At 42.6% G+C, this 22,211-nt stretch overlaps 1 protein-coding gene across 4 annotated transcripts in view; it reads right to left on the bottom strand.

The window, feature by feature from the left end:
• Window positions 1-22,211, bottom strand: part of itgb2 (integrin subunit beta 2) — a 97,728-nt gene that overhangs the window by 4,416 nt on the left and 71,101 nt on the right. For all 4 annotated transcript variants that reach the window (XM_033024432.1, XM_033024431.1, XM_033024433.1 and 1 more), the window contains exons 9-15: window positions 20,571-20,660; window positions 16,163-16,300; window positions 14,885-15,075; window positions 13,053-13,285; window positions 8,215-8,437; window positions 3,516-3,724; window positions 1,925-2,091 (exon numbers count right to left, since the gene is read on the bottom strand). In XM_033024432.1, the coding sequence (XP_032880323.1) occupies window positions 1,925-2,091; window positions 3,516-3,724; window positions 8,215-8,437; window positions 13,053-13,285; window positions 14,885-15,075; window positions 16,163-16,300; window positions 20,571-20,660 (1,251 nt within the window). The remainder of the gene's footprint in view (window positions 1-1,924; window positions 2,092-3,515; window positions 3,725-8,214; window positions 8,438-13,052; window positions 13,286-14,884; window positions 15,076-16,162; window positions 16,301-20,570; window positions 20,661-22,211) is intronic.

Consider the following 22,211-nt stretch of genomic DNA (forward strand, 5'->3'; position numbering starts at 1 on the left):
TGTTTCATTGTCACAACCATTTAATTAAGATTAAAATTAAGATTAAACCAATTAAGCTCTGGAGCTTTATATAGGGAATCATTTCAACTGATTTTTCTTTTCAGATAGTGCAATAGTTTATAAAATTAAAAGGAACTCAGCTTTCTGACTGTTGAATGTCCTTTAGAACATTTAATCCTCATCTACTGTAATAGAACTACTGCAGTTAAAGTCTGACAATCCGGCATGTTAAGGATTTTGATGGTGCTGTACCAGAAGATGTTCTTGGATGTCATTTTGATTAATACCCTAACCTTCTTTTAATTTACTTTTTTTTTAGATGTTACATAATATTATAATAAATCTGTAACCAGGTAATGAAGTGTGGGAACTAGGGCCCAGAGAGTGGGAAAGGAGCAAGGGGACTGCACCACCAGTGAGTGAGAAGGAAGCATGACAATCGGAGCCCCCGAGAGTGCAAGGGAACACGGGAGTCTCAGAGGTACGGGGACTGGAACACCAGTGAGTCAGAAGAGAATGAGGGAGCTCTGCTGAGTGGAAACTCTGCAATCTAATACGGTCCTCTGCATAATCATTACTTCTGTTTCCATGCAAAATCTTTTGGATTCAATCTTAAATACAGTATGTCTCACCTCATTGTAGATCCCTTGACCAGTGAAAACACAATTTCTGTCTTCTTTGCCAAATCCATTCCTAGTTTTAAAATTTCTGCTAATTAATTCCTTAACCCCCCCATTCTCTCCCCCCCCCCCCCTTTCATGATAGCAGCTTTCATTAGAATCTTAACTTTGTATCTTAATTTCAAATAATGTAAGGCGAACCCCTTATGATTACCCCAGTAATTAAACTGAATGTAAATGTCAACGCTACCTTTTTGGAAATAATTAAATAAGTGAACAGTTGATATTGCACAAAAAAACCTTCCCCATCCTGTCTTTAATTATTACCAGTATAAAATGTGGCAATGAGTTTTCTACCTGGCTATTCCAGCAAGAGACAGATCTGAGTCAGAACCAGTCCTAAAATATGTTATGTTTTATTTTTAGCTATCTTGAGGAGGTGAGGAACCAGGAGTAAACTTCCAAACCAACAAAGGTTTAGGCCCCGAGGAAGGTTTAGGCCCTTCATTTCTTCATTTGAGACCTGCTGCCTGTATCCCATTCTTTTGTTTTCCAATCCAGCCAAAATCAACCATTGCCTCTCATTGGAGAGTACTGTGATATAATATAATACAGCTCATATACTTATGGAAAAGGATAATTTATGGAAAAAGATAAGGGAAATGCAATTATAAAAATACTGAGTGATTTTGAATGTTAATTAATGTTCTGGCTTAACTATTGTATTGGGAGCTGGACTTCATTCAAAAGATAGCACTCTGGACCACAGTGGAAAAAAACAGCATAATCCAAGATGCAAGATAACTGGCTATCTCAGAACATTGGCCTATCGCACACAGGCCATTTAAAACCAAACCAGTACTATTGTCACAGATATTAAGGTCCAATTAAACATGTGATACTAGTTGAAAGAAAATAAACTATAAATACAGATGCATTTTTATCCAGAGATTGCCATGCACTGCTACCACAGGATGTTAAAATGGCATGATGATTATTATAATGAATTATAATGATAATTATACCAATTTTAATAATGTGTATAAATTGATGATGAAGATACTTTGTCATATGTACCTAAGTACAGTGAAATGTTTTGTTTCGCATATAACCCGGTAAAATCATGTAGCAGATCTCACCTAGGCAGTTCACAAGTGTCGCTACATTTTGGTGGCGAAAAAATTACAAAGGTTCAACAAACATTCCTATCTACTGCCTGCTGCCGCATGTGGCAACAGAACCTGTTTTCGGTGCCCCCCCACCACCAGGTTCCCGTCCATAGTTTAACAAACAATACTACATACTGCGTTCCATTTCGCCTTTCCTCTCTCGTTTTCAAATTTTTTAAATTCTCTTCGGTCGTACAGTTCAACCAAGAACTTCCAGATCAGGAGAATAACCACTCCAATCAGCAATACACCAGCCACTCCGCCAGCAACTATGGCAATGACATTTGTGGGTGGAGGACATTCTGAAATTAGAAAGCAAAATAGGTGGTCACAGAGAAGTGCCACCAACGTTAACAATTCTTGTGTACACCATTAAAATATATGATTGGTCTATCTGAATAATTCCGTCATCAGAAAGCTTACTCCATCATCCTACAATTATATAAATGAAAAATGAATATCCACACTGCTGGATTGTCAATGCGAAGCTATTCTTTTCATATTTGACAGGCCATTGATATAGTAAATGGATGTCACTGTGTGATGAGAACTGCATCTTAATTTAATGCCCCCGTCCTTGCCACAGTGGGAAATATGTTCTGTGTCACACTTGGTGATGGATGATATTCCTTTAAATAGACGATGTTACAGCCCATATTCTTGTGTCCTTTCTATTAATTTATTAAGTGAGGGATGGAGATTTCCTTGCCAATGTTTGATATTGTTGAGGGATCCAATGACCATTTCCTCGTGACTCTATGCTGCTTTGCCACTCAGTTATTTAAAATGGATAGCACAAAAGACAGGCATTAAATTATAAATGTTTACAAATAAGGCATAGATAGGGGTGGAAGAATCTGAGAAGCTGTTTGAAAGGTATGATTTAGTAGTAAATGTAAGGCTATTGATGACTCTCAAGGAAACGGATGACTCAAATGCAATGGTCTGGTTATTTTGGCCTCAGCGTTGGCTTAATTTGTCACCCAATGGATATTGTGGTTAAAGAAATGTCAGCATTCTGGTAATTTCACAGTCACCATTACCAATACCAGCATTTTATTATAAATTTACTTAATAAATTTAAACTGATTGGTGAGACATAATCTCACATCTCCCAATTATTAGTCCAAGTCTCTGAGTTCCTTGCAAGATTATCACTAAAGGGCCTGTCCCACTTGGGCGTCATTTGCACGTCACGCAGGTGGCGTGCGAAGATTTTATGAATCCCAAAATCCTGGGGCGCCGCGCGCGACCGCGCGTCACTGCCTACGTCACCAAGCACCATGCGTGCATAATGCACGCCATGCGCGCATCACGTGCGTGTCACGACGCAAGCGCCGTGTGTCGTGACGCGTAAATGATGTTGCGTAAATGATGCCCAAGTGGGACAGGCCCTTAACCTGTCACACAAATTAAGGGTGCACAAACACATGCAAAAATATTGCATGCTCCAACACAGGTACTATTCTTGATTGAATCGTCGCAGAGGTACTATTCTTGATTGAAATGTTTAAGAGCAGGGAAAAAAATTAAGCTTGATTAAAGCCTGCATAAATTGAAAGAAACAATTTTATACCCATATTTCAGGTACCCTTGATACCCTTATTTCGGCCATGAATATTAAAATAAATGCCATATGCTAGTCTAAGTACAAAAACCGGCATTTTTTAATTGAAGCACTTCTGTGTACATGACTGTTCCCTTACACAAAAATATTTAGGCAAACCTGTTTTCTTCAAGATAGTCACAGCATAGTTGCCATTTCCATCTAACTCCTTCATGACGAAATTCATCCAGCAGTTCTTTGAGTCCTTCTCTTTACAAATCTTCTGCTCTTTTAGCTCATCCACTAAAGTGATTTTGAGTTTTCCACAGGTTTCAGTGCAGTTTTTTTCAAATGTACCACTTGAAAATCCAAGGCATTCCACACAATTTCTGTTTTAAATAACAAGTGAAATACAGATGTCACAACATGCTTTATAAAGCTTACTGCATACAGGTATTCCATGATCACAACCCAAGATAAGTCAATATTGTTAAAGAACTGAGAGAGGCATAGCATGGAAACACCAATCCCATCCTGATCATAAACCCCTCTTATTTTCACAAATCCTACATTAGTCCTGTTTTTTAGTCTGCCATCATTCTCAGATTCTACCACTCAATTTCATTTCAGTTTTAGTTTATTGTCACATGTGCTGAGGTACACTAAAATGCTTTTGTTGCGCGCTAACCAGTCAGTGGAAAGACTATACATGTTTACAATCGAGCCATTCACAGTCTACAGATACATGATAAGGGAATAACCTACCACCTACACATTTGGGGAGTTAAAAGTGGCTTATCAACCTACCAACCCATACACCTTTTGGATGGAAACAAGAGCACCCAGAGGAATCTTATGTGGTCAAAGGAAAAATGTGTAAATTCCACACAGAGAGCACTTAGGTCAGAATTGTACCAAGGTCTTTGGTGCGGTCAGGTAGCAGCTCTAATAGATGCACCACTGCCTTGCCACAGTGTGCCTTTTCCTTGCTTAAAGTATTTCAATCTGAAACATTGAATGCTTTGTTCTAATTCTGCGATCAAGGTATTGTACCAGCAGAGCTTTGATGAGATGGGATCAAAGATGTAGGTCAAGCTCCTCGATGAGTAGATAACTGCTCACTTAAATATGCTCATTTTAAATAAAAAGCCACACTATTGTGTGGCGTATTGTGTGCAGTTTTGGTCTCCTAATTTGAGGAAGGACATTATTGCTATTGAGGGAGTGCAGCGTAGGTTCACCAGGTTAATTCCCGGGATGGTGGGACTGACATATGATGAAAGAATGGGTCTACTTGGCTAGTATTCACTGGAATTAGAAGAATGAGAGAGGATCTTATAGAAACATATACAATTCTTAAAGGATTGGACAGGCTAGATGCAGGAAAAATTTTCCTGATGGGGAAGTCCAGAACCAGGACTCATGCGGCCGACCGCAATGTTTAATGCACTTTCCCCCTCCTGAAATTATTTCGGGCCCTGTTTTTGTTGATTTTTTATCCTCTCTCCTCTTCTTCACTATTTTTTTGGCTACGTGAGGAAAGAGGGTAAAGAGGGAAGGGGAGCTGGGGCTTTCTTTTTTTTGCCTTTTTTAGTGGGGTTGCGGAAAAAGTGAAGGATGTGAATAAGTTTAAGAATAAGGGGTAATCCATTTAGGACTGAGTTGAGGAAAAACATCTTCACCCAGAGAATTGTGAATCTGTGGAATTCTCTGCCACAGATGGCAGTGGAGGCCAATTCACTGGATGGTTTCAACAGAGAGTTAGATTTAGCTCTTAGGGCTGAAGGAATCAAGGGATATGGGAAAAAGCAGGAACGGGATTTGGGATGATCAGCCATGATCACATCTGGCTCAAACGGCCGAATAGCCTACTCCTGCAACTATTTTCTATGTTTCCATCTAGGGCTTTAATCCCTTCCTCGTGACCTCCAGTCCTCCCGACATTTCCAACTCTTGTTCTCGCTGTAAGAAAGAATTAATTCCCGAGGATATTCTCCTGAGGCTCTACCACACGAACGCCAACCTCCACAGTAAAGATCAAAACAAATCTTTGTCCATCACTTAACATGCATCATTACCAATGTACTTGTTTGTCAATATTGGTTCTGTCTCCATAATACAATGATTTTACAATTCCCATGCTAGTTTTTTCCCTATTTGTCCTTCACTATTTTTTGTAAACTCTTGCCATTCTGTAAGCAGCCAGCAACTCTGTAGTTTTTCAATCTAGCCTGACTAGTATTTAACTGCTCCATCAATGAAAATCTCTGGCATTCATTCCCAAAATGTCTGCCTCTCAAATCACTCTTCATTCATTTGAAATGACTTTAAAATGTATCCCATAAAACTAGCCCAAGAAGACTTATTGAACATAAGAACGGTCTGTCGCACATTTACCAAGCGCTGATATTATTGTCTGGAAACAGCTTTCCCACATTTTTTTTACATGTATTTAAGATTGTATTATGGATTAACAAAACAATAGCCTTGTACTTAAAATGAAGCATTCTAATAGATATTGTTGATTATGTTTCCTTTAAATATTTGAAAATTGTTTTGGATTTTATATATTTGCTTCAAACATCTGACTGTAGAAAAAGACTCCAAATGTGCAGTATGATCAATACTTCCAAAAAGAAACATCAATGAGCATCTGAGTTACAATACAGGATGCTACAAAATAGAAAAGGGCCTGTCCCACTTTCACGACCTAATTCACAACCTTTTTTTACTCGTGGACATTTTTCATCATGCTAGAAAAATGCCCCGACCTACTTGATGCCACGAGTACCGATGACTACCATCACGGCCTGCTACGACCTACCTAGGACCTCCTACGACCTCGTGACGACCATGCTGCGAGTATGAGAAGGGCAAACTCGGCAGAGGTCGTGAATTAGGTCGTGAAAGTGGGACAGGCCCTTTTCTATTTTGTAGCATCCTGTATTGTAACTCAGATGCTCATTGATGTTTCTTGATAAGTGATTTTATATCATATCACAGTGATATTATATCATATCATATATCATATATCATCATATATCATATCTATATTTATATAAAACTGTGTGTGTGTCTGGCTGTGTGTGTTTCTGACTTGTGGCTGCCATCCTTTGATTCGTTGCCACGCCAACACCCGACCCACAAACGCCCTGATCAAACTAGACAAACTTGGTCTAGTATAATATTAAAACTCTGTGTCTGGCTGGCTGTGTGTGTTTGTGACTGTGGCTGCCAGCCTTTGATTCGTTGCTACGCCAACTACGTCAGACCCAGAAACGCCGAGTTTTTTTCCATTTCGGTAGAGATTTCACTTTTCATTACAAATCCTTCTCCCCCCCACTCACTCATTTTGTCGCCTCCTGCTAGCCAGCGACCATAACGGCTGCTGGCGCCCGCATCTCACCTCAAAGACGCCATTTAAAAACAGCCGCACTGCTGATTCCTGAGCCGCTTGAGTTGGAGGACCACGTTTCCCGTGGGGGCTACGGGTAGGGAACGGCTGCGTTGGGGGAGCTGCACTTGGTCTAGTATCTATTAAAACTGTGTGTGTGTGTGTGTGTGTGTGTGCGTGTGTGCGTGTGTGCGTGTGTGCGTGTGTGTGTGTGTGTGTGTGTGTGTGTGTGTGATTTTGCATGTGAAACGTATCATCTCGAAAACCAGACTCCGAAACGGGAACATTTTTACATATTTCAGTAGAGATTTTCCTTGCAAGTTTAGAAATCCACTCCTCTGTACCTTCGGTACATTATTTTCCTGGCTATTTTATTAAAATTGTTGACCAATCTGACTTTTTTTTAAAAATCTGACTGCTGCCCAGCTGCTGACGTTACAATAACAGTGAATTTTTTACATCTTCTGGTAGAAAGTTTCCTTATGATTTAAAAAATCCAATCCTTTATAGTTTGGTCGAGTATTTCCCGAGATATTTACTAAAATTTCTCACCAAACTGACATTTAAAAAAAATATTGAGGTTGCCCAGCTGCTGACCTCATAATGCCTATGCACCTGGTCCAACTGCCTCCAGGCCCCGCCCGGCCCTGACCCCCCCACCTGCCTCCTGGCCCCGCCCTCCCAGCCTGCCAGGTTGTTGATTCCATTGTTTTTCATTGAATTGAATTGAATTATTTCTCACTCAACATCACTAATTCTTAACATTAACATTTAATTTCAAAGACAGTTTAAAAAATAAATTGCTGTCTTCATTGACAGCTTAGATCGGACCCGCTGTGTGTGCGTGTGTAGGGGGGGGGGGGGCGGTGGGTAGTGCGTGTGCCCAGCTGCTGACCTCACAATGCCTTTGCACCTGGCCCCGCCCGACTCTGCTTTCCCACCTGTTTCATGGCCCCGCCCCCAGTCTGCCGTTCTCTCTCTCTCTAGTAACTTGGTCTAGTAACTTCTAAAATCATGGTGCCTGATTGGAGTTGATTATACTGCATGAAAATAGCCCACGTAATTCACGCTGACCACTAAGCACGCATTTTACACTAAACCTACTTTGTTCTCCGTACCTTCCCGTTAACTCCCACCACTCTCAACCAGTCACCCACAAATTGGCAATTCATAATAGCCAATTAACTAACAACTTCTTTGAGATGTGGGAGGAATCCAGGCCTCCTGGAGGTAACCCACATGGTCAGAGGGAGAATATGAAAACTCCACATCGAAAGCACCTGAGGACATGAGTGAACTCAGATCAGAAGACCTGTGAGGCAATTACTGTATTTGCTGTGCCATTGTGGCACCCCATTGTTGGTTTAAATCTCAAAGAACTGCCAGTCCAGCTGCTAAGTCGCTTGATCGTGTGTCTGCATGCTGTAGGCCACAATAAGATTAAGCTGTAATTTTGAAATGCACCAACATTAGGTGGGAACTTACACATAAGCTGGGCATGGAGATGGACAGCCTGGGCATTCTTTACAATATGGAAGTTGATAACCGGAATTGCATTTGCACTTATTACAGGTGCAGCTTCCTCTTCCACTGCAGATTGCACTATCTTTGCGCTGCTTACATAGCTCAAAAGCCTTTGCACACTCACAAGCAGTTCCTTCAAAACCTGGATCGCATAGGCATTTTTCACAATCACATTTTCCATGTCCTGAAAGTTAATGCCAGGGAAGAAAGTAAACAATCATGCTTATATAATTTATAAATCTGTATGCTTGTATTTATGATTATATTTGGACTCAGATATACCAATTGCATTTGTACAGGATATTACATAGAATGCATTGTAGAAAACTCACCCATTCTGTTCAAATCAAGCTTCCTGGTCTCCTTTCTTATCTATGCTTGATTAGCATGCCCCTCATACGCTAATCAAGAACTGTTCCCAGGGCCGGATTTACGTATAAACTTGACAAGCTTAAGCTTAGGGCCGCGAGATCTATAACCACATAGCCATATAATCTAGGGGGGCCTCGCAGAGCCGGATTTACCACTAGCCTTCATAGGCTAAAGCCTAGGGCCTCGAAATATAGGCGGCCTCTGGCCAAGGCAGGACACCTGCCGTTCAACTCTGGGCGGGCCCCCCTCTCTATCTCTCTCTCTCTCTCTCTGTCACACTCCGTCTCCGCCAGCCATCCATATCCATGTCCGGGCCGCCGGGTCTCCGCTCTCTGCTCGCTCCTCATCTGCCGGCACGGCAGGCCGCCTTGCACATGCGCACTGCTATGGCCAGCAGATCCTCCCCACATCCTCCCACGGCCAGCACATCAGCGGCCGCCCTATGCATGCGCACTGCCATGCATGCGCACTGCCTCGCTTTGAATTGTGGGCGATCTGGCCGCCATCGCTTTCTGGTCGCCGCCTCATCGAGACCGCTGAAAACCAACGCAGAATCACTCCCTGACCCTGGATCAGGAGTAACTCCCTGGGGTAACTCTTGCTTCTGGTTTCCTGGTCCTCCATAAATATTCTAAATGGAATTTAAACTGGAGGTGGTAGAGGGCTGAACAATAACAGCCTATTGCATTTTATCTGTTTATTTATTGTGTATATATATGGTCTATGGTATATAGACACACTGAACTTTTATCTCCTGTTCTGTATTATGTTTACATATTCTGTTGTGCTGCAGCAAGCAAGAGTTTCATTGTCCTATCTGGGACACATGACAATAAAACTCTCTTGACTCTTGACTTGGACTTAAGCAAAAAATGGTTCTTGGGAAAAAAAGATCTACCTTAAATTTAGTTGCGTCTGGTTGGGTAACTATGGTAGGGTGAAGACTATTCCATGCATTAATTGTGCGGGGGAACTCCATGGAGCCACTCTGGATAGAAGAAATTGGGTGACATTTCGGGTAGAGACCCTCCTTTAGACTCCCTCTGGTTTTAGTGTTTTTAGTTTAATTTAAAGATACAGCATGGAAACAGGCCACCGAGTCCATGCCGACCACCGATCACCTGATCACCCGTACTCAAGTTCTATCCCACACATTAGCAGAGTAAGTCAAGAGTGTTTTATTCTCTCATGTCCCAGTTAGAACAATGAAATCCTTACTTGCAGCAGCACAACAGAATATGTAAACATAGTACTCTGTAAACAATGTTATAAATGAGAAAACAAAACTGTGTATATTTATACATGAACATATAACTATATAAATATATGTGTGTGTGTGTGTGTGTGTGCATAATATATATACCCACACACACACACCCACACACACACAAACACAATTTCCCTCCTGGGATTAATAAAGTTCCATCGTACAGTATTGTGTGTGTAGGAAGGAACTGCAGATGCTGGTTTAAACTGAAGATAGACACAAAAAGCTGGAGTAACTCAACAGGTCAGACAGAATCTCTGGACAAAAGGAAAATATTACGTTTTGGGTTGGGTCTGAAATTGGTTCCTGCACACCTTTGGAATGTGGAAGGAAACAAGAGCACCCGGAGAAAACCCATGCGATCAAAGGGAAAAGGAGCAAACTGTACACAGAGAGCACCCATATTCAGTATCAATTCCGGTTCTCTGGCACTTTTAGGCAGCAACTTTATGGCCAATGTACTGCCCCACAGTCTTGAACTTAATTAAAACATACAGTAGATGTAAAGGGGGACATAGCGTCACTTGGAGATTTAAAACTGAAAATGGCTATTTTCATTTTTTTAGTAACCAGTTATCAACGTATAATTTTTTATGTGTTGGAAAACAAAATATAGTGGCACAACTGGTAGACTTGCTGCCTCACACGCCAGAGATCTGTGTGCGATCCTGTCCTCGGGCACTGTCTGTGTTGAATTTGCACATTCTCCCTGCAAGCGTGTGGGTTTCCTCCCACATCCCAAAGGCTTTGTAGGTTAACTATTCTCTGTAAAATTGCCCCTAATGTGTATGTAGTGGGTGAGGAAAGTGGGATAACTGAACTTGTGTGAATGGATAGACAAAAATACTGGAGAAACTCAGCGGGTGAGGCAGCATCTATGGAGCGAAGGAAATAGGCGACGTTTCGGATCGAGACCCTTCTCCAGACTGATGTGAGGGTGGGGGGGAAGGGAAGGAGAAAGGAAGAGGTGGAGACGTTGTGGGTTGAGGGAGAGCTGGGAAGGGGAGGAGAAAGCAGGGATTACCTGAAATTGAAGAAGTCAATGTTCATACCACTGAGGTGTAAACTGCCCAAGCGAAATATGAGGTGCTGCTCCTCCAAGTTACAGTGAGCCTCACTCTGGCCATGGAGGAGGCCCAGGACAGAAAGGTCGGATTCGGAATGGGAGGGGGAGTTGAAGTGCTGAGCCACCGGGAGATCAGGTTGATTATTGCGGACCGAGCGGAGGTGTTGGGCGTAGCGAACGCCAAGCCTACGCTTGATCTCACCGATGTAGAGCAGCTGACACCTAGAGCAGTGGATGCAATAGATGAGGTTGGAGGAGGTGCAGGTGAACCTCTGCCACACCTGGAAAGGCTGCTTGGGTCCTTGAATGGAGTCAAGGGGGGAGGTAAAGCAACAAGTGTAGCATTTCCTGCGGCTGCAAGGGAAAGTGCCAGGAGAGAGGGTAGTTTGGGTGGGAAGGAACAAATTGACCAGGGAGTTACAGAGGGAGCGGTCTCTGCGGAAAGCCAACAGGGGAGGAGATGGGAAGATGTGGCCAGTGGTGGGATCCCATTGGTAGGCAAAAAAGCTGGAGAATATCAGCGGGTAAGGCAGCATCTATGGAGCGAAGGAATAGACGACGTTTCGGGTCGAGACCCTTCTTCAGATTGATCTCGGGGAGGGGGGACACGAAAAAGTTAGGAAGAGGCGGAGACAGTAGGCTGTGGGAGAGCTGGGAATGGGAGGGGAAGGAGGGAGAAAGCAAGGACTGCCTGAAATTAGAGAAGCCAATGTTCATACCACTGAGGTGTAAACTACCCAAGCAAATATGAGGTGCTGCTCCTCCAATATGTGGTGGGACTCACTCTGGCCATGGAGGAGGCCCAGGACAGAAAGGTCGGATTTGGAATGGGAAGGGGAGTTGAAGTGTTGAGCCACTGGGAGATCAGGTTGGTTATTGCGAACTGAGTTGAGGTGTTGTGCGAAGCGATCGTCAAGCCTGCGCTTGGTCTCACCGAGGTTGATCATAAGCTGAATAGTCCAACCACATTTTTGTTTGGAAATGGAAAGAAGTAATAGAAATTGCATTCATTGCAATGTGTAAAAAGAGTTGAGATACTGTTATAATTTTGCTGCATGTCATTGTGGTATATATCATGTCTTGATTGGTGAATATGTTTAGTTTGTGACTTTATTTGAAGCAGAAATAATATGTGAATGCTTCATTGAGCATAATTCCGACTGGTAACTACGCACTTCGTCAGAGCACAATATCGCACGCGTCATGCAAGCCGTCTTAAATGACCACCTAAACTGTCATTTGGCAACTTAAAAAGCTGCCAAGGTTGCCCGGTTGACAACAGAGAAAAAAAATTAAGTGAGAGCCCTGCAAGGTGTACAATATTTTTGACTGTCATAGGCCTTTCTTACATATGCTGTCACAACATTCTCACTTTTCTCCATGTACAATATTTGATTTCGTGATTAATATACTTTTTCTGGTGCCTCATAATTTTTGCTCTTTCAAACAGCTGAAACTATTGCTCCATCTATCTTCATGTTTAAAAACTTTATTAGTCACTTCATGGCCTTCCCTTTTCAAAAGAATAGCTTGTTCATTCTTTCCTGCTGAGAGTAACCTCACCACATATCATTGCAAGGAACTGCAGATGCTGGAAAATCGAAGGTAGACAAAATGGTGGAGAAACTCAGCGGCGGGTGAGGCAGCATCTATGGAGCGAAGGAAATAGGCGACGTTTCAGGTCGAGACCCTTCTTCAGACTGAAGAATGGTCTCAACCCGAAACTTCGCCTATTTCCTTCGCTTCATAGATGCTGCTTCACTCGCTGAGTTTCTCCAGCATCTTTGTCTACCTTCATATCATTGCAAATCTTTTTAATGCCACCTCCTTGTGCATCTGCATCTTTTTATAATACAATGACCAGGATTGAACACAGTACTTAATGAGACAGCTTCAAATAACCTTTTCTTAGATTTCCATTCTATCTTTTTATAAATAATCCAAGTGTTTGAGTATTTTTATAACTTTATTGTCCCTTATTGCTATTTCATATTTGAAAATTAAATTTGAGACATAAGGTCTTGTTTCATCTGACAGAGTTTCTTTTAAATAAACAAATCATGCTAAGTAAGAAATGTCACAAAAGAAACTCACCAGCACACAGTTTACCCATATTTCGCTCACAGTTCTGGTCATCACATTCGCAGTACTTGCCATAAATTTTCCTGGTGGGATTAGTATGGCAAATGCATGCACCACAAATACAGTCTCCTTGGTTGCTGCAGGTGGTTGATGTATTATCTCTACGACATGATGCATCCAGTTCTTGAGTAGAACGCTTGCCAATTTCGCACTCGCAAAACTTTCCAATCCAACCCTGAACACAACTAGTAAGAGGAAAAACAAACTCAGCTCTTCCAATTGAACAACTAATTGGCATTAGTGATAACGTGATAAAGAGTAAACAGTATAAGCCATCCACTATCCAAATGCCTTATTTTATTGCCTACATTGACCAATGACTGGATTTCAAAAGTAATCCATTGGTTGCCCATTGCTTGGAATGTTCTGAGAATGTAGCAAGGCACAAAACAAATACAATATCATAAAGTCATAGAGTTATAGAATGATACAACATGGAAACAGGTCTTTCGGTCCAACTTGTCCATACCGGCCAACATGTCCCAGCTACACTGCATTTGGTCCATATCCCTCCAAGCCTGTCCTATCCATGTGCTTGTCTAACTGTTTCTTAAATGTTGGGATAGTCCCTGCCTCAACTACCTCCTCTGACATCTTGTTCCATACACCCACCACCCTTTGTGTGAAAAAGTTACTCTTCAGATTCCTATAAAATATTTTCCCCGCCACCATAAACCTATGCTCCTCGATTCACCTACTCTGGGCAAGAGACTCTGTACATCCACCCGATCTAGATTTGATTAACATGAGGGTTATGATCCTCTCTTAGATGATACTAACAGCGTATGTAAAATCCATATTGTCCATGTGATTTTTGCATGGCAGATATAAGTCCTTACCATTGAGCTGTTGATCTTGCCGTGCAGCACCATGGATGGCCAATATACAGAATGGAAGTCCAGGGTGTACCCTTCCCCACATTTATATTTCAAACTTTACCAGCTTTCAGTGACTGCCATCAGTACAGCAACCAAGCACTGCCACACAAGGCAATAAAAGGTTGAAGTAACTGTGGATCACATGAATCATTCATTTCAATTTGTTTTTATTTAAAATGAATACTTTGAGGGTCCAGAATATTAGTTTCAAAAACATTGAAATCAAAGAATGATATGGCAATGACTAAGATTTTTTAATTGTTTAATTTATAGAAGATATCTCCTTTTATTGCTCACCCCTCCCCTCCCCTCCCTCTGTTGTTCGCATCAGCCACCACCACTCATTCAGTTCCATTTTACACTCTCCTTTCCCATCAGATTCCAGAATCTGCAGTCTTTTGTTCTCCAGTTAGCTCCATCCACACTCTGTCTCTATCTCCACCCCTACCTCCCCCACCCGACTATGATCTGCCAATCAATCCCTCCTCACCTTGCCTATTTCCTTCGCTCCATAGATGCTGCTGCACCCGCTGAGTTTCTCCAGCATTTTTGTGTACCTCCTCACCTATATCTGCCTACCACTTCCTACCTCTTGCCCCTCCCTTCACCTCACTTCTAAATACTGACTGGTCCCCCTCTGCTCTTTCAGTTGATATGAAGGATCCCAACCTCTGAAGAAGGGTCTCGAGCCAAAACGTCACCCATTCCTTCTCTCCAGACACGCTGCCTGTTCTGCTGAGTTACTCCAGCATTTTGTGTCTATCTTCTGAAACATTGACTGCCCATTCCCTTCACAGATGCTGGCTGACCTGCTGCATGCATCCAGCTGTTCTCATTTTCTTTGCTTAAAGTTAAACGAACGGTTTGGCAAGAATGATTAAATATTTTTTTTAATATATGTTTTACCTGCATATCCCACACTTGACCGCACCTTTGTTGTTGCAGTGTTCAGATAAAACAGTTTTGTCGTCACATTTACAGTCACATTCTGTCTTTAAGCTAATTTCTAAATTCTCTGTGAAACCCAAAGGTTTGATCTCAAAGGATTCGGTCTTTGACAGGCACTTATCTGCAGATATTATGACTGTGAAACTTATCTGGGAAAGGCAAAAAAGAACATCTTTATTTTCAATGAACACAAGAAGTTTTGTGCAGCATTGACATTTTTCCTTCTTCTTATGCTTCATACAATATTTGAGAGATAACATTGAAAAACATACCATTACAATTCCAACAATAACTCAATTAAATAATTAATATGTCTCATTCCTCCCTCAAACTATTGTGATTAACTATGCAATTTATTTTATATGGTCCACTGAAATTAATCCATTTACTTCCCCTTCAAGATCGTTTCTTATTTTGGATATAAATTCCAAGTGATTGTTCTTATTTTAGCTTTCAATGTCTGGATATTCTTTTACAGTGATGAATTCTCCAGTGGTTTAAATAAATTCTTACAATCAGATTGGAGAGCTTTCCAGCAGATCACAGTGCTGCTATAAAGCGTGTTACCCTAAAATAATTTGGATATCAAGCGGTTGATAAATTAGGGAACACTATTTGAATTATGTGGATCAAATAGGTTATGATTCAATTTCAATCGGGAACTACAGAACCATTTAGAAGCTAATTTGGAAATTGACAAGCAGAGAAACAGACAAAAAAAAAAACCCCGGGTAAAAAAGACTGTTTCCATGTAACCCCCCTGTAAAATCAGACACCATTGTCACTTATGAACACAATCGGTCTGTTTTCATGCAGGATGGCCATTGAAAAAGACAAGCATTTGCTTTCAGTAATCCTTGGACGATAAACAGGTAACACGCAGGCTTTCATATTAGTAATAAAAATAAACATTTAGCTATTAAAAAAAACCTTATCTTGCGAGTCTGGAAATCTCTAGCCTCTTTGTCCACCTTGCCTAGTTGTTTTTACAATACCATTTTCTATAATGTGAGATTCCTTAGAAATGCAACTATAATGTTATAGAAGATCTAACTGTAAAATAAACTCACAAGAATCTTCCTGAGAGATAAGCTCAGAGTACAAAATATATGCTTCCTTCTGGAATTTATATTCCCCCTATCCCAACAATATTGGATTTCGCTTCCATATTGAATAGCCTTTACAATTTTTGGAAATGTCCTTGGTATTTCCTACAATAAGAGCCTCACAACTTGCCTCCTGATTAATCTTCACGTTTGAGCAGATTCCTTCAACTTTGCTCTCAGATTCTTCACCATTGCAGTGTGATTTATAAGAGATCTTGACCCCATCTGGTAAGGTGTTATGCTTTATTATCACTCTAGAAGATAGATTCTGGAAAATACAAATTATTTATCAAACTTTGAACATTACTTCACAAAAACTTCACAAAATACCAAGTGTAAAGAGCAAACTTTTGGTGAGCAAAGGAAGCTAGTGAAGCAGCGGAGAGGTTCTGTTTGGTATCATCAAACAGGAGGATCCTGCTGATTTGTTGAAACGGTGGTTATTCCAGTGCATGGAGTATCTTGGGTAAAGCTGAAGACATAAAGCTTGGATTAGTGCATGGAACTATGATGATGTGGCCATTATGGACACTTGGTTGCAAGAGGGACAAGACTGGCAGCTTAACAATCCAGGATTTTGATGCTTCAGGCATGATCAAGAGGAAGGTAAAAGGAGGTAAAGAAAAGGTGGAGAAATTGCATTACTAATCAGGGAGAATGGCATAGTGGCACTTACAGAGGACATATTGGAAGGTTCATCCACTGAGGCAATATGGGTGGAGCTCCAAAATAAAACCAGTTCAATCACTCCAGTGGGATTATCCTACAGGCCTCCCAATAGTCACTGGGAGATAGAGGAGCAGACAGGACAAATTATGGAAAGATGTAAAAGCATCAGGGTTGTCACAGTGGATGACATTAGCTTCACCAATATTGATGGATCTTATTAGTGAAAAAGGCTTGGATGGGACAGAATCTGTTTGGTGTCTTCAATAAAGTTTCTTCAAACAGTATGTGGATAGTCCAACTCGAGGAATGGGACATACTTTAGACAATAGACAATAGGTGCAGGAGTGGACCATTCGGCCCTTCAAGCCAGCACCGCCGAAAGACCTTGCATTGGCAAACAAGCCTCATCAACCACTGGTGTATCAGTGGGAGAGCATTTTGGCAACAGTGATCACAACTCCATATGTTTTAAGATATTTGTGAATAATGATAAATCAGGACCAAAGGGGAAAGTACTAAATTGGGTTAAGGCAGATTCCAACATTGTTAGTCAGGAACTAGAAAGAGTAAATTGGGAGCAGCTGTTATTGGGCAAGTTCACATTAGACCTTTGAGAATCATTTCAAGACCAGCAGATCAGAGTTCAGAAGCAGCATGTTCCTCAAAAGGTCATACGTGATAGGAGCAGAATTAGGCTATTCGGCCCATCAAGTCAGCTCAATCATGGCTGATCTATCTCTCCCTCCTAACCCCATTCTCCCGTCATAGCCATTGACGCCCGTACTAATCAACACCCGTACTAATCCTGTAATGATGAAGGATAAGGACGGCACAGTAAGGGAGGCTCAGACAAACAGTAAGGTTCTAAATTGGTCAGTTTAGGAAGAGTTTAGGAAGTGTGGTAAGGTTCAGGAAACTGAAATCAGGCAGGGCTTTTTGAAGAATATAAGGAGCCTTGAAATATAATTGGCAAGTTGCATTAAAGAAAATCACAAGGGTTCTTATACATACATTAAAAACACAAGGTTAACTAGAGAGAAGGTAGGACCACTCAAGGATAAAGGAGATAATTTTTGTTTGGAGTCAGAGGAAATAGGTGAGGTACTAAATGAGTACTTTTCATCTGTATTCATCAGAGAAGGACATGGAGGATAGTGAGATCTGAGCAAGTATACAAACATGCTCGGCCAGATTGAGATCAAGAGGCGATGCTGGATCTCTTGAAAAGGATTTGATAAGCTGATGGGATCTATCCCAGGTTATTGAGAGAAGCAAGAGATTAATGAAGTTCTTTGTATCTTCTGTTGCCACAGGAGAGATCCCAGAGGATTGGAGAGTAGTCAATATTGTTCCTTTGTTTGGAAAGGAAGTCAAGATAATCTAGAAAATTATAGGCCAGTGAGCCTCATGTGAGTGGTAGAGAAGCTGAAAAATTGTAATTACTATGTGAGATTTCATTGCTGGGGCCAATAGGGTTTTCTGCAAATGTCAAAAGTACCCTGTCTAGATTACCTCTTTAATGCCATGATAAAAGCAACACCAGGAAGGTGCAGAGTACTCTTGGAGAACAAGGTAACGAGCAAGAGTTTATGGTACACACTGGTACCAACGACAAATAAGGGTGAAAACCTGTGAAAAAATGAAAAGTGTGGCTGCACAGGTGATGCAGGGGCAAGAGGTTTAGATTTCAGGGGCATTAGTGGAGTGGTGAAACTTCTGCACGCTGAAGGAATTGCACGTCATTAGAAAAGGGGCGAATGTTCTCATTGGAAAGATCACTAGTGCACTGGAGGATTGGAGGGATGTTCATAGAGGGCCTGGGGTGGCTGGACGAAAATGGTAGAGGTATGTGCATAGATTTTAGTGTATAACACTAAAATTTAGAAAAGTGATGATTGATATATCTAGAACAAAATAGTACGGTTTAAGATAGGTCAGGGGTAATAGAAAGTACAAGAAGGTCTAAAATAGGTTTACATTGCATTTGAACAGGTAAATGGATAGGAAAGGTTTAGAGAGATACTAGACTAAGTGGGACCCGTTGGGTCCCAGCATCACATGGGAGGGCTGGTCACCAACGCAATATTCCACCTCTCCACCAATTCCAATACTGCTCGCCAGTGAGGGGGGCTGTCTGTTGCGCTAGTATGGGTGTTGCGGGCTGAAGGTACTGGTTTCCAGAGGGCTAGTATAGACATTATGGGCCGTATGGATGCTTGGGCAGGCATCCAACTGTTGCAACGATTTTAAAAACCAAGCCAAGGAAAAACAATTGGGCTGCAGCCACCCGACAACCAAAATTCATTTTGTGAACACAAACTTGTTAAAAAGGAGAGGCAAACAATTGGGCTGCAGCCACCCGACAACCAAAATTTATTTTGTGAACACAAACTTGTTAAAAAGGAGAGGCAAACAATTGGGCTGCAGACACCCGACAACCAAAATTCATTTTGTGAACACAAACTTGTTAAAAAGGAGAGGCAAACAATTGGGCTGCAGACACCCGACAACCAAAATTCATTTTGTGAACACAAACTTGTTAAAAAGGCGAGGCAAACAATTGGGCTGCAGCCACCCGACAACCAAAATTCATTTTGTGAACAAACTTTTTAAAAAGGGCTGCAGCCACTTTACAGCCGCATCGAGGGGACTCACCGTGGAGTAGGGGTGCGTTCAGTGTTATTCGCAGCTCAGAGAGCCATGACCCTCTCGCTTCCTGGGTCTGGCAGAGACTGAGTGAGGCACGACACTTCCTGGTTTTATAGTCCCTTCCCCTGCCGCCAGCAGAGAGAATTGGGAATTTTGTAAAAACATTAATATCTCTCTAATTTTTCATCGACGTAAAAAAATCCTCTGCACTCATACGGCGGAGGGGGGCTCTGAGCGAGGTGGCCAAATATGACGGCGTAGGTGGCAGCGTTCTCTCGGAAATCGCAGCACAGTTGGCCAAAAGCGGTCAAGATCAGAGATTTAGTAATATAGATGGGCGAATCGCAGGCAGGTGTAGATGGGGCATTTTGGCCAGCATGGGTATGTTTGTGCCTGTTTCATGCTGTATGACTATGACTATGATTGTGATGTTTAGGCAGAGAGACATGGTGAAAAAAATGGAAGGATTGGGTGGTAAATATTCCTGTTATAAGGTATTCAGAAAAAGAGAGTGAATCGGGTGTTAAGGATAATGTTGCAGTGCTTGTGAGAAATGATGTCCTCAAGCAATTTAGTATTAACAGTAACAATATTAAATACACAACTAGGGATATTCTGCAGTTCGCCAAATTATGTGAAGACTCAAGGCTTATGGGGATAGGGTAGGGAAATGATATTTGGGTAAAAGTTAAGCCATGATCTTGTTGATTGGCAAAGCAGGTTCGATGAGCAATTGGCCTTTTCCTACTCCTACTTTTTATGTTCTCCGGGCTACTCACAAAACTAAGTTCCCTCATAGCTGGAATCAAAGAACTAAATCTCTTCAGAACCCTCTCAAAAGCCTCCACATTGTTCCTAAAGAATGGTGTTTCAGATTGGGACACAATTTTCACAGTAAAAACCTGAAGACAAGATGAAAGTTATAAAAGTTACAAGGAAATAACAGCAAGAAGAAAATAGCTTGCCAGATGAAGTGGAGAGACAGGGATGTGCAATCAGCTGGGTGCTCTGGCACAGAGCCAGCGTCGACTTAATTGGATGATCTTTCTATGTCATAACCTTCCTTTGAATCTGTCTTTGCAAAATAACCAGGTGAATTGTCCATAGGTTTATCAACATATTAATTCAAATCTTGTGAGTACTTTATCATGGTCCTTTCTCTTATGGCAAGCAAACAGTACAACTAAAATAAATTGAAATTCTCAGTGAACAGGATTTACATTATAGGCATCTTTAATTAGCTGAACCACATTACTGGAATCCTCCTTCAATTCACCCACTGCAGACTTTGGAATCATTTTGCTCAGATCCTGGAACGAAACAAAAAGATATCAGATAAATTATTTTTGTTACTTCAGCAATGCTACAAGAAGACTGGAAAAAAAATCTGCTGTAACAAGAATAATGATGTTTCAACAAGATGCAGGAAAATTAACTACCGTATTTCCCGGCAATGAAGACGCACCTGCGTCGAAGACGCACCCCCAATTTAAGTTGCTAAATTTTGAAAAAAGGATGGCTTTAGATTAGATTAGATTAGATCCTTTATTTGTCATTCAGACCTTTCGGTCTGAACAAATGTCGTTGCCTGCAGCCATACATATAATAATAAACAACAAAACACACAATAAACACAAATTAACATCCACCACAGTGAGTTCACCAGGCACCTCCTCACTGTGATGGAGGCAAAAGTCTTAAAGTTACTGTCTCTTCCCTCCTCATTCTCCCTCTGCGCTGAGGCGATATGTTGTTACCCCACCGGGCGATGGTAGTCAGTCCTGTGGCTCAAACGAGCTCTGCGAACGGGCCGGTTCAAGCTCCGCGGCCCGGGGTGGTCGAAGCTGCCGCCCTCCAGTCCAGCGGATGCAGCTGTTGCCGCGGGAGCTCCGGAAAACAGGCACCAGCCTGTGACCTGCGAGCTCCCGACGATGTCGTCCACTGGCCCGCGGCCGAGCCCCGGATTCAGGTCGCCGCTGCCGGAATGCCGCCTCAGCCACCGGAGCACCGCCTCAGCCCCGCGCCGGGCTGCCGAGCGCCGTCTCAGCCCAGAGTCGGGCCGCCCTCACCGGAGCGCCGTCTCAGCCCCGCACCGGGCCGCCCTCACCGGAGCGCCGTCTCAGCCCCGAGCCGGGCCGCCCTCACCGGAGCGGCGTCGTCTCAGCCCCAAGTCGTGCCACTGCCACTGGAACGCCGGAACGCCGCCGCAGCTCGAAGACGGCCAGACCCGCGTTGTAACTCCTGGCTGGCTCTGCCTCCGGAGCCTCGAGGTCGGTCGCAGTTGGAGGCCGCCAGCTCCACCATTAGGCCTCAGCGCAGACGAAGGCAGAGAAGGGGGGATACGACAGAAAGAGTTGCATTCCCCCGAAGGGAGAGACAGAAAACCATGTTTCAGCCCCCTCCCTCCCCACACAACACAACCTAATAACTAAAATGTAACTAAAACAAGACAAAAAACAACAACAACAAAAAGTAAAGACAGACGGACTGCAGGCGAGACGCAGCCATTCAACAGCGCCACCACTTCTGGATGTGGCGGGACAGGACAGGATCAAGGGTTTGACAGGATCCGGGCAGGACAGGATCAAGGGTTTGTTTAGTCCAGGGGTCGGCAACATCACCTGTGTGCCCCGGGACTGGCTGCAGTTCCCAGGTCGGCTCGCTTGCCTCAGGTCTGGCTGCAGTTCCCAGGTCGGCTGCGTGCTGCGGGAATAGCTGCAGTGCAGTTCCCAGGTCTCCTGCGTGCCGCGGGAATAGCTGCAGTGCAGTTCCCAGGTCTCCTGCGTGCCACGGGACTGGCTCTAGCGCCCAGGTTGGCTCACTTGCCCCAGGTGTGGCTGTGACACCCAGGTCAGCTGCGT

The sequence above is a fragment of the Amblyraja radiata genome, chromosome 7, assembly GCF_010909765.2.
Source record: "Amblyraja radiata isolate CabotCenter1 chromosome 7, sAmbRad1.1.pri, whole genome shotgun sequence".
NCBI lineage: Eukaryota > Metazoa > Chordata > Chondrichthyes > Rajiformes > Rajidae > Amblyraja > Amblyraja radiata.